This window comes from Arvicanthis niloticus, chromosome 19 (genome assembly GCF_011762505.2).
Source record: "Arvicanthis niloticus isolate mArvNil1 chromosome 19, mArvNil1.pat.X, whole genome shotgun sequence".
In the NCBI taxonomy this organism is placed as follows: domain Eukaryota; kingdom Metazoa; phylum Chordata; class Mammalia; order Rodentia; family Muridae; genus Arvicanthis; species Arvicanthis niloticus.
The window spans coordinates 50682015-50695295 of NC_047676.1; the positions used below are offsets into that span (position 1 = coordinate 50682015).

The 13281-nt window shown below is 40.4% G+C and overlaps 1 protein-coding gene across 9 annotated transcripts in view; it reads left to right on the forward strand.

The window, feature by feature from the left end:
• LOC117723774 (microtubule-associated serine/threonine-protein kinase 4) overlaps window positions 1–13281 on the forward strand; it is a 349397-nt gene that overhangs the window by 226436 nt on the left and 109680 nt on the right. For all 9 annotated transcript variants that reach the window (XM_076916253.1, XM_076916254.1, XM_076916258.1 and 6 more), the window contains one exon: window positions 7620–7708. In XM_076916253.1, coding sequence (XP_076772368.1) covers window positions 7620–7708 — 89 coding nt within the window. The remainder of the gene's footprint in view (window positions 1–7619; window positions 7709–13281) is intronic.

Genomic DNA, 13281 nt, shown 5'->3' on the forward strand with positions numbered 1-13281 from the left:
GTGTCAGGGATTGGTGCTTGAGTATGGGCTTATCTTAATGGAGTAGTATTTTCCAGAAGCCCTGACAATGGTCTCTCATAGATATGTATATATAATATTATATATATTAAAATATATATTATATATTTTTTTTTCTATTGCTTTCCTCAGAACTTTTGGAAGCTTACTCAAACTTTGTGGTAGCTGTTGGGGTCTGTTTATACTTCTCACTCATAAATAAAGACAGTATGAGAACTTATTCATTTCTAGTCTGAGTTGCGCCTTTAGGAAGAATCTGTCTGCTAGTGGAAAAGTTTAGTTCATGTATCAAGATGGTCAGTAGGGATATCCTCCTCATAACTATGTGTTCTCATTGCGTTGATGTAAATACTAAAAGGCCCAATGCCCTTGACTTCGTCCATCATCCATACTGACCTTCTTTCCAACATCCTGGAGGCAGAGGCTAATGCATAGTGCTCTCATTGAATCTGGGGCCATCTTGCTGAGTTTTAAAGAGGGAAATATATTTTAAATGTGGCGTTCATGTAGGATGTACATAGACCTTGCTTCCTAACTTCCTACTCTGCTTCCTCCTTCCCTTGTCCCAGTTTATCCAGAATGATTTTCTTTAAAACTAAAGGCAAATTATGCCCCAAATCCTCAACACTTTCCCTTTCTCTGACTCAGTGCAGACTCCCTACACCATGGTCTGCAACCTTGGTCTCTTCATTGGCTTATGTCTACTGTTCGCTACCTAAGGTTCTCCACTGATCTTTCCATCTCAGCATGCTGGCGTGCTTCTGTTCCTGGAACCCACTTGCCCCAGGGCCTTTGCTTTTTCTTTGTACTTGCTCTCTTACTTCCTGGTCTTACCAAATACCGGCTCCCCAATGAGGCCTTTCCCTGAACATCTATTTAATTAAGATCCTGGCCTTCCATACTTGTACCCCAGCCACGGTTTCTGCATGATTCCCCTCCGTCATCATTCCACGTGTGATGCTTGTTACATTGCATGCGTTACTTATGTCCACTTTAGAAGAGAGGCGTGGATTTGTTCAGAACAGTGCCTGTCTTAAAAGACCTGCACACTGAGCAAATAGTTAACTGAATAAAGTAACCAAAGCCTTGATTTGATGAGCTATAGGGAAGACCCCAGCATGAATATTATCTTGAAATGAGTGACAGCACCTGTGGAGCTGACGGAAGATCAGAAAAGCTTGCTTTCTGCTTCCTTTAGGCTGGAATGGTGTTATCCAGCCAGCTATTCATGTGACTGTGCTATTGGAGAGGAGCTAGAGATGTAGACTGAAGATGCCCAGAAAAGGGATTGCTTGAATGACAGCAGAAAGACAAAGTGTTTATGGGAAACTTCCACAGAAGGAACATAAGCCTTAGGGTGCAGGAAGCAACACCAGGACACGGGGGAAAGTATCCAACGACTTTAGGGAATGTTGTCTTGCTGTTGCACAATATTTTTCCTTCAATTACATTTTCAAGTATTTTGCAATCAGATTTTCAAAAGCATGGGCTCCTACATATTCAGTGTCGCAAGGAGAAGGGAGGAAGGTCCACAGTATGTAATTTTAGTGCATTTAAGAATCCTAAAATTTGCTTCAAATGGATAACCTTAAAAATAAATGAATACAGACCCATGTTTATGTTGCCACAGTTAAAGCTTAAAATTACAATGTTGAGTAGAGAAAAAGTAAGTTAGTGTATGTGTGTGTGTGTGTGTGTGTGTGTGTGTATACACTATATACTCAAAACATAACTGTCATACAAAGTGAACACATTCTGAGATTTATTAACTTATCAATTAATTAGATAAAAGTGACATAACAAGACAGATTATATGAGTTTTTTTAAATGGACATATATGCCAGGCAGTGGTGGCGCACGCCTTTAATCCCAGCACTTGGGAGGCAGAGGCAGGCGGATTTATGAGTTTGAGGCCAGCCTGGTCTACTGAGTGAGTTCCAGGACAGCCAGGGCTACACAGAGAAATCCTGTCTCAAAAAACCGAAAATAAATAAATAAATAAATAAATATTCATATATGTATAGACATTCAGGAACTATGAAATGAATTGGCTTGTAGATGTGAAACTGCTTTCTGTTTAACAGGACATTGACTGTCTTAGGCCATCTTTCTATGGGGGGGGTCAGTTGTACTTCAAGAAGACAGATTATACTTTCAAAGACAGGAGCCGTTTGCTTTGCTCCCGATCTTCAACAGCTTTAACAGAAACAGCATTTTACCATAGCACAGTCAGTAGGAATACGGAGATACACAGGTCTTTAAAGGAGCCTACTCATTCCCTTTGTGTGCAATTCCAAATTGTGAGGTTTTCCTGAAAACTGAAAGCAGTAATAAAAATGTAAAATTTTAACATAATCCTGTAATCACACACACACACATGCACACACACAGATGTTTACAAGCTGTAGTACCAACAGTGAAGCAAGGCCGGGGATATAAATCAGAGAGCTGACCTATTGAACAGGAAGCCCTGGGTTTGATTCCCAGCAACACATAACCCAGAATCTCAGCACTTCACATCTGGGAGAGCGAAAGACGGGTAAACGTTTGAGGCCAACTTGGAGAGATAGGGAAGACGATATTTAGGGAGTGGGGAATTCTCTTTTTTCAAAAAGATGTGAAACAAATATGACAAATGATATAATGATCCATCCCAGAGTTGCTGGAACTATTAGATTCCTTCTCTCTCGCTTTCAAAGCATTTCTTGGATAGAAACTAGTTTCTTACTAGTTTTTTCATGTGGACAAACCCCTTGATTTTATCGGTATGGAAGCTGCAGTTATAATATTAGTGTATATAATATCAGTTACTCAGCAGCTCATTAGACCACCTTTACCTCCTGATGATGGCCGGTCTCCAACACTTGAGCCTTCCTCTGTGTTTAAGGAATATTCAGAAGGTTCGATTCTACCATGGTGTGAGGAAATAGCAGATGTTTTCTGAATGGTGGAGCTCTGGTCTATAATTGGTCTCCTGTGCAAATCTATCAAAATCTCCATCAAGGTAAAAATGAGAAGCTGGACTTATCTCTGCCCTCTTCTTGGTTCACTGTGACTCTTACCTTTTCGTGGTGGTCACTGACAGGTTGTACTCAGTGTTGACCTTTCCAGTCAGTTACAAATTAAAAAGTTACAGCCAGCGGAGCTTGGTTTGCTCAGTTGTCTTACAACAACCAGACATGCATTGTAAATGTAATTTAAAGTTAAGCAAAAATTTAACTACTTGGAATAATTGAAAATAGTCAAGGCCTGCTGGGCTTTCAGAGACCTGGCAGGAGACGGGTAATAGGTTCTTTTGCCAGAAGACAAGTGACACATCCAGGTGCCACACATTCACCGAGCCCCAAAGCCTTTCTAGGGAACTTCAGCTTAAAGACAATTTGGGCAGAAATGGGGTGTGGGTGCCACGGACCAAATATGCCTTCCTTTCCCACCATCAGCCTGATAAACAGATGTGTTTGTCCTCACTGGATCTGGTCTCACTTAGATAATAAAACCTGTGAGCATTTACTCTATCATCCAAAGGGGAAGACCTACTAGCCGCCATTACGGTGCCACAAGCTTTGTGAAGATCTTGGTGGTGTCAGTGGACTTAGGGGCAAATAGCAGGACAAAAACCATGCAGCCAATCACAGTGCTCCCTTATATTGGCCTCACATCACTCTAAAGTTGGCCCTCAGCTGCTATCCAGAAGAATGACAGCCTTTCTTACTCACAGAATTCTGTCTTGTGCCCTTGCCTCCCACTGTTGAGTGGCCAGCCTGGCCAACTCACTCAAAGGTGATGTCATCGTCTTTCCACCATCCTGTTCCTCCCAGGTCCCAGGTCTGTAGTGGGCAGGGTACACTGTTTGTGCATGTGTGCATGCATGGGGTATGAGTTTGTGTGTGTATGTTTGTGTGTGTGTGTGTGTGTGTGTGTGTGTGTGTGTGTGATGCACGTGCATGTGAGGGAGATGGGGGAGAGGCAGAGAGAGAGAAAAAAAGCCTCCCTTTTGTACCCCATCTGTACCTGTCTTTGTCCCTGGGTGGATCTTTCCAGGGAGGAACCAGGGGTTGAGTAATAAGAGTACTAAGGACGATCATCCTTATCCTAATCCACTGTTTATCGCTGCCTTTGTGTCAAGTTGTAAACAGCTGTCTTCTTGCTAAATTCTGGCTTTACAAGGAGGAAATCTCAGTGTGTGACTAGACAGTCACGTCCTAAATTCTATAGGGTAAGCAGAGCATACTATGCACTGAAAGAGTAAGTTTTCTCTTGTGTTGCTTTCACTGGAGATCTGCAATGGTGGTACTTCAGAGGCGTGAACACTGGCTAGGCTATTAGAAGTTTGGGTCGGGTGAGGAGAGGGCTGTATCTTGAAGAGTTGGGGAGGAATAATGCATTTTATGTTGGAATGGATACAGCATGAGTGTACGTCTCTTCAGTTTCTTTTCTGACCTGTGTGCCTGAGAATCCAAACTAGAGAAAGCATTTCACAAAGTACAGTGCTGGGATTAGGATGGATTATGAAAGGTTTATGCTGAAGAGATGTGGCATTACTGTTTCACTTGGTAGGAGGTGCCTGCTTTTCCCATGGATGACTGCTTGGGAAGAAGCCAGAAGAACTTAGTCACTCTGACAGTGAAGGGGGGGGGGGAGAGAGAGAGAGAGAGAGAGAGAGAGAGAGAGAGAGAGAGAGAGAGAGAGAGAGAGAGAAAGACTGTAAAGATGGGGGGACAAGCACACATATGCTCCAGGTATTTCAGGATTCAGTATACAATAAAGTGCCACTTTACCTTTAAGAATCTTAGCAGCAAGTTCATCGTGAGGTCAAAATCCTATGTCCTAAGTATAGAGATTTATCTTGTGTACACATGGGAATCTGCTGTGACCTGTATTTCCTCAACTCGGTTTTACCACATCGGAACAGATTATGTTTAAAGGCTTCCTCTTGGATTGTTGAGAGAGTTTTTAAAGTTCCTTGTGTTACAGTTTTAATAACATCTCCACCTTCCTGTGGAAAGTGTCAAAGGTTGTAGAGGATACTTAAATCACCGCGTATATGAGGAGATAGACCTCTCATTCTTTCTTTTTATTTTTTAAAATGAGTATGCTGTCACTGACACATTGTTCTGACACATGTCGCTGCCAGAAGAGGGCATCTGATCCCATTCCAGATGGTTGTGAGCTACCATGTGGCTGCTGGGAATCTAACTCAGGACTTCTGGAAGAACAGTCAGTGTTCTTAACCGCTGAGCCATCTCTCCAGCTTCCTCTCATTATTTCAATAAAACCTACTTTCAGGCTTTACTTACATGTTTCTTTTTAAAGATTAACTCACCCTTTCACTGCTTGCTGATAGACCTTTAATAACTGATGTGATTGTGAGGGCTTTTTATTTTATTGTTCCACCATTTGGCTTTGTATAATAGTAATATACTGTTATATAATACATGTAGACTAACCAGTCTATAGGATTCTTAGGAAATTTTGTTTTTAAAGTTTTATTTGAGAAATAGCCTTTCTTAATTTTAGTTTTAGGGCAGTCACATTAATATGTGATGGTAATAATAATTAATATTGACATCCATAAATTATATATTTACTGGGTTACTGATTGTGTTGGTACACATTTCTTATTCATTTTAGTTACATATAGGAACATTAATAATTAACTATGTTGAGGAATTCTTTACGAATTACATAGATTCAATATTAAATGTAAAAATTTCAATGCATATCTTTGTAATAACTAATCTGAATTTTAGTTGATTTGCCCAAGAAAGTTTGCTGAAATTTCCAGGATATGAATTTATCATTTCTAATTTTTTTGATGAACATTGACAGATTAGTATATTTAATGGTCCCTTCCTGAAGTGAGAGGAGCCATTAATTTGAATTAACACTAAATGTATTCTGTAGTATCTTTGAAAAACAATCAGACTATCAGACTTAATGATTATGAATTTAATAGCTTGAGAATACAGTTCTTGATAGATGAGCTGATAATATCGCAGTCTACCGTCCTAATTAACTACCAGGGGCCGGATCATCATTCAACAGCTTCTTTAAGGCTAAGTAAACATGATGTTAATTAAACTCACAGATAATGCTAGGGGATGTTGATTGCTGCAACAAGGAAAAGAAACCCAGGCAGCCTGACCTTAAGAAATGCTAAGTATGGGATTGTTGGCAGTGATAACAGGCTGCAAACATCAAGTGAACCGACTCCCTAGTTGGTGTTGCTAAAAGAAATTGGTATAGGTTTGAAATGTGTTCTTTGAAGATTAGGAATAGCCCTTTCACTTGTCTAGTCTATTGCTGAGGATTTGATTGAGCTTAGGCTTTTCTTATACACTAGACAAGCGCTCACATACTGAACTATTTCCCAAGCCCATTGTGTAGTTTTTTAACAATCTGAAAATAAAACGAGTCTCACTGTGTCTCATATGCCGGCCTTGAGCTTGCGCTGGACTCCAGGCCGGCCTTATATTTGTGATCCTTCTGCTTTAGTCTTCTGGGTGGCTGTGATGTCATTTGCATCCTCACCAGACGGAGTTGAAGATGTTGTATACAAACCCTGAAATATCAAATCCTACATCTCATGCAGACTCCTTCAGGAGCATGGCTGCACAGGGCCTCTTGTGAGTTAAGACTCTGCTAATTACGGTCAAGTCTGACAAAGGGAAAGTGGCTTCTGTGTAGACTCAGTGCCTGGAACACTTGTTGGTGAGGTCGAGATGGAAGTGTGAATTGATTACTCTTTCTGGGTACTGCAATGATCCAGGAGAATAAATGACTAATGTGTATTAAAGAAGGCAAAGAAATGTCAGAGAACATCCACCTCTCCATCACTGGGGTTTGTCTTTGATGCGTGTGCATTGTTACCTTGAAATTCATCTGATAACTCCCTACTAGCAGAAACAGGAAAAAGTAGGTACCTTGTATCTGTATATATGAACCCATTTACCACATATTCAAGATACAGCCAATAGCAGATTAGAAGATGCCATCACTGCTGTCTTAAAACACTGGAATCTGTTTTCCTGTTTCCTAACATGTTCCTTAATAAGTAATTTGAATGTAGCACACAAGGTGAAAAACGAGTGAGCGGCAAGCTGCATTTATCTTAGGCATTGACTGTTTTATTGACAAAAGGCACAAATATGAAATTTGTCTAAATAATTAGATTTTTAATTAGTGCATCACTGTAAGATGGATGCCATTCTACTTCGTTGCATATGATTCCCTATTAGAAATTTCATGTCAACAAGGATTCTACCTGTGGTTCGCTAATCTGAATCCTTAATTTATCACTTGCGTGTATGACATGACACATCCTTGTAGATGCAGACGTGAGCTGAGAGAAGACGTTCTATTATAGCTCTGCTGTGGTGAGGAATATTGATGGTGCTATGCTGTATGAATATATTATGGGTTCTCACATTCAGGGGATAGGTTTCAATCCCAAGTTAGTGAGCACGCAATAGTTCTCTGTGCTGTTAGCAACAGCATGAGGAGGTCCTGGAGGGTGTGCATCCTTGTCTGTGTCAGCTTTGAACATGCTCAAATAGTAGTGGTGTGTTTTTCTTCACCTGGTTTTTCTTTCCTTCTGACAGTTGCCGAACAAGCAACCGGAAGAGTTTGATTGGCAATGGCCAGTCTCCAGCATTGCCTCGACCACACTCACCTCTCTCTGCTCATGCAGGTAAATGACAACTCTTTTGTTTCTTTTGCTGTCTATTAAAAGCAATCTAGACCTTTTGAGACCTACATGTGACTATTATACCTGCCTTGATTTCCCTATTATGTTACTACTAAGTTGTTCTTTCTGAGATAACAAATTAGAATTCTTTTGTATGTCGAGCTCTCTATAATTTTTTTCTCTGTTGCTAAATTTTGTTACACAGTTAGATCAATTTGTCCATTAGAGATATCTTTAAAGGCGCCAAACACGGCAGTATGAAGAAGAAAAGTGTTCAGAAAGATTCAGCCTGGTCCCCCTAAAGCTGAGCATTATGGAGCTGTTGAAATAGCTGGTTGTTGTCTAGACCAGTCATTCTCAACCTTCCTAATGCTGTGACCCTTTATTATAGTTCCTGATGTTGTGGTGACCCCAACCATAAAATGACTCTGCTGCTACTACTTAGCTGTCATTTTGCTACTCGTATGTACTACAACATAAATATCTGATATACAAGATATCTGATATGCAACTTCTAAAGGGGTCGAGACCGTCAGGTTGAGAAATAGTGGTCTAGATCATGAAGATGCAGGAGAGGCCAGAAGTTTGAAGTTCTTATAGAATATAACGACGAGAAACACAGCACTAAAGCTATTCAGTGGAACCTGCTTTTTATGCCTTTTATTTCAATCCTCTGTCTAAAGTGATGTATATGGTGGGGAGGCCACTTTTAACAGAAAAGTTAGGAAGAGTTTGAATAAACCTCTTGGTCAAGATGTTGAGAATGGGTAAGATTTGGGCAGGGCAGGTATCAAAGGGATAAAAGAAAGAATTCTCATTTGGAACGGTCATGCTTGATAAATGCTAAAGAAACAGGAAAAGTGGGCACAATGGCAATCGATTTCTAGCTACGCCAGTGGCTCAGTGCGCTTGTGAGAAGATATTAACTCGGGTTCATTTTTATTCATCTGGAATATGTCCCTAATGAGGAATGAAGTTAGTATTAAAGATGAAAACTGAATGGTGAGACACAGAGAGATGGAAAGACAGGCGAAGGCTGAGGAATAGAAAGGCTTTGCCTGCCTCTTCGGGATATGGAAGAAGATCTGGGCTGTAGGAGGTGTTTATGGCTCAGGATGGGTTCCTGAATGAGGTGGTAGCCCTGTTCCCATGGCATCCAGTGGAAACTCTAATGTGATACCAATGGAGCCTCAGACGATCTTGGTTTCAAGACTAAGTGTCTGGTTGTCTAGCAGGCAGTCCTTGACTACAGAGGTATTTGCAGTGCAAGATGGGTAGAAGATGATGCTTTGGAATGACCAAAATTAAAAGGTATCAAAGGGTCTATGGGCAGCAGTGGCGCCTGATGACCCAGGCTTAACCTCTGCTACACACATGGTCAGAAAGACATGGTTTTCACTGTTTGCCCTTTGACCTCAACAGATGCTAGGTTGTACCCATATACTGTGCACAAGCATGCACATTCACACTAAATAAATAAATGTAAAAATTAAAACTTTAATGGTGACTCAGTGAAAAGGTACAAGAAAATCATGATACAGTAAAAAGGACTGCAGTGTTCAGAAATTTCTCCTCCAGGGACAGCACTGGAGAAGGGGTGTATACACAGGAAGGCAGTTAAACTCCAGCCGTGACACCCTTCATCATTGCTCAGCGTTTCAAGCAGCCTAAAGTTTAATCGGTTGGGAAATGGATAAATGAACTTTGATCCAGTCACACAGAGAAAACAAATTAACTAGCTAGCCCTGCACATGTCTACATGGATGAAACTCAAATATAGTATTGGGCAACAAAGGCAAATTGCAAAAGAATGTTGCTTAACCATTCAGCCATTCACACGAAATTAATGTGGTGCTATGGCTATTGTTTCATTTACGAACACACACACACACACACACACACACACGAGACATACGTATGACATTTTTTTCCTTAATTATTACTAGAACTAAAATGTATCTATATATGACATATATATGATGTTATATATTATGTAACTATTATATATATATAGTAGTGAGAGATGGGAGAAATAATATTTATTTTTTAATTGAAAATATATTTTTCATACAGTGTTTATGGTTTGTCTTTCCTTATCTCCTCCCACATTCTGTCCACCCTTTCAATTCATACTCTCTCTTTAGAAAATATGCAGGCAAGTAAACAAATGAACCAGAATAAACAGCACAAAGGCAAGTAAAAAAACAAAAAAATATCAAAAGCGCATATATGTGTGCATGTGCACACACACATACAGACACACACACAGCATAAAGACACAAAATCGACTTTGTATGTATACTGTAGTATACAAACAAAAGGCTAGTAAGGTTTAAAAAAAATGACCAAACAAAGTAATATGAGACCAAAACAATCTCCAAAATCACTATTGAGTTCCTTTTGTGTTAGCCATCGACTGCTGGGCCTGGGCCTGCCCTTAGATACCCAGGGAGACTGCATTCAAGAAACTGACTTTTCCTTTGTAAGTAAAGTCGGTTTGAGATAGCTTGTTGGTTAGGGGTGAGAGCAAGTGTCTCCCTCTCTTGGTGCTGAGACTTCAAGTTTCTTAGACCTGTACAGGCCTTGTGCATGCAGCCACGGTCTTTATGAGTTTGTTGTGTCTAGAAGACAGTTTCCATGGTGTAATCCACCCCTTCTGGCTTTTACAGTCCCCCCACCTCCTCTTCCACATCGCTCTCTGAGCTCTGTGGGGAGGGATTGATGGAGAAATTCCATTTGGAACTGAAGGTTTCCCTGACAGTGAGAGATGTCTAGTTGGAGGTTTGCCTCCCCCTTTATTTGGTGACTCCATTTAGAGGAAAGAAAATAAATTTAAGGACCAGTTTTTTGATAGTTACTTTAAAGAGGTGTGAGGGACATATAGGACACATGTATTAAAAAAAAAAGAGCGTGAAGCTACTGGTAATTTTACATAATTCCAAAGCTATGTAATGTGTAAGCATGCAATTATTTAAATTATTAATATATATATATATATATATATATATATATATATATATATATATATATTTGAGACAAGATCTCACTATGTAGCACTGAGTGGCCTAGAACCCATTCTGTGGACCAGGCTATCCTTGAACTCACAGGAGTCTATCTGCCCTGACTCCAGAGTGCAGGAATTAAAAGTGTATGCTACCACACCCAGCTGGATTGAACATTTTTTGTTATGTGATTGTCATGATAGTTGAAGCCTGCAGACAGTCACTCAAGAACAGACTCTCTGGGGCCTCGAGCTGAGTGTATTAAACCGTCTGTTTTACTGGGGTCTACCCCAGGGCCTGGCAGTCTTACTAAGCACTAAGTGAATGATAGATTCTGTTAAATATTACGAAGCAGTGATTTTACGTGTGTGACCTTCCTCCTCTCTGTGGTAGTTGATGCCCATTTCCCAGCTTTTATGTTTCTGTTGATTAGGCTTTTATTGCTTTGATTTTCTTTAGCTCTAGTATTGAGAAGAGAGAGTGTGTGGTTAAGGCTGTAATGATCCTTTAATTGTTTATTCCCCTTCTGTATTGGCCTAGCTTGGGTTTTTTTTTGTTTTGTTTTGTTTTGTTTTTGTTTTGTTTTTTTTTGTTGTTGTTGTTGTTTTAAATCTGCATTGGTTTAAGAATGTAATCTGAGGGTTCTGAGCAAGGAGGGGTGTGTTGTTCAGGGTCTGAGTACTTTTCTTTGTTACTGAGCCAACAGGTTGTTACTCAGAGGAGTAACATCTGTCAGATTTTGTGTGTGTGTGTGTGTGTGTGTGTGTGTGAGAGAGAGAGAGAGAGAGAGAGAGAGAGAGAGAGAGAAGTGGCATTTATCGCAACGTGTCAGATCCCTATTTCTGTGTAGTAAAAATGAAGAAGATGTAAATTAAGAGAAGGCCAGTTCATCCTGCTAGTGTGTGCCCTGTCACTTCCCATGGCTTACTCTTCTCTTGTTGCCTGTGTTTGATCCAGGGTGCTTGGTGAGGCTGATCAGATGCCACCATGAAAACAGATAGAAAAGCTGCCATCTCTCAGACACTATTAGCCTATCATCCAGAGCCTCGCCCGCCTCATTTTCCATAACGAAGGGGAGTGTAAACTGACACTGGCATAGGAGTCTCATGTCTGCACCCAGTGCTGATTATCCCATCAGTGTGTCAGCAGAAGAGAGGCATTCACAGGGTGTTTCAGGAGCCAGGGGTTCCTGAAAGAACACAGAACAGGACAGCCGTTTAAAAACAAGAGAAGTAAAAACTGCCAGGCTCCCAGTTCCAGGAAGGTTCCCAGCACTGAAGCTCATTCAGAACTCGCAGTGGAAGACACTTCCTGACGTGCTTCCTGACGTGAAAGAGTCTGTGTGATAAGAGGAGTGAAAAGAAATCTAAGTGTGGAATATATATTTGTCTCTGAGTAATTGCCCACCTGATGGCTTTAATGTACAAAGGGCTGGCATAGATGGGTGGCAAGGGGCGAGTGGGCCAACAGGAAATGGTGTAAATGGCCTATCATGGGGGAGGGGAGCCCTAAACAAACCTGACTTGTAACGTGAGTGACACCCTGGAACAACTTGAGCCAAGAGAGTGAGATGGTATCATTTACCTGGAGTAGGCTACAGTACTTCATCTGTTAAATCCAGTAACAGGGAAGATGGGGAAAAACAGCCCATTTTTTACCTTGCAGATGTTGATGTGGATCAGTGTAACTGTTAGGTTAGTGGCTTAATGGTTTTGCCTAAAATGTGAAATGTATTTACCCTTTGACCCAATAAATTTATATATGGAAATATCTGTTCCCTATATTCCCTTAAAACAATAGGAAACTATAAATGTTAGCACTGCCTATGACTAATAAGCAAGAAGGGAAGTTGTTATTATTTTTTTACTTAACCTATCATTCAGCGATGGGCTTGTATATGATCAGGTATATAAGCCAGCAGAAATTGTGATAAAGGAAACAGTAGGTTTTTATGTAGGGTGCTGGAAAAATGCACAAATAAGTGAGAAAAAAACACATGTTATAATTACGTCTGTGTGCACATTTTAGTGTATATGTGCCCATGTATACTCTCCTGTGGATTCATGAATATTCATAAGGATTTTGCATGTTGTAATTTCATCTGTGTGTGCATTTTAGTATATACACACTCATGTATACAGTCTTATGGATTCATGCATATTCATAAGGAATTTGTGAAAAGAAAAAGTGTGAGCACTGTATATTTGCAGGGAATAAGAAGGTTGAGAAATTAGCATATGTTACTTCATAATTTTTAAAAAGAAAAAAGCTTTAAAATTAAAATGGAAAAGGAAATAAAATACCTGCCGTCATTCTCGGCTGTCATGTAACAGATTACCAAAAATTCACTGGCTCAGAACAGGATGCATTTCTTAATCTTGTGGTTTTGTAGAGATAGATGTCTGGACAAGCTTGCTTAGGCTCTTTGCTCAGGGTATTGTAAAACCAAAATTAAGGTGTTGGCTGGGCAGCGCTGTGACCTGAAGTCTGGGAAAGTGCCCTCTTCAAGCTCATACAGGTTGCAGGCAGATTTAGACCACTGCCTTCCCCCCTTTCCCGGGGTTGCTTTCGAGG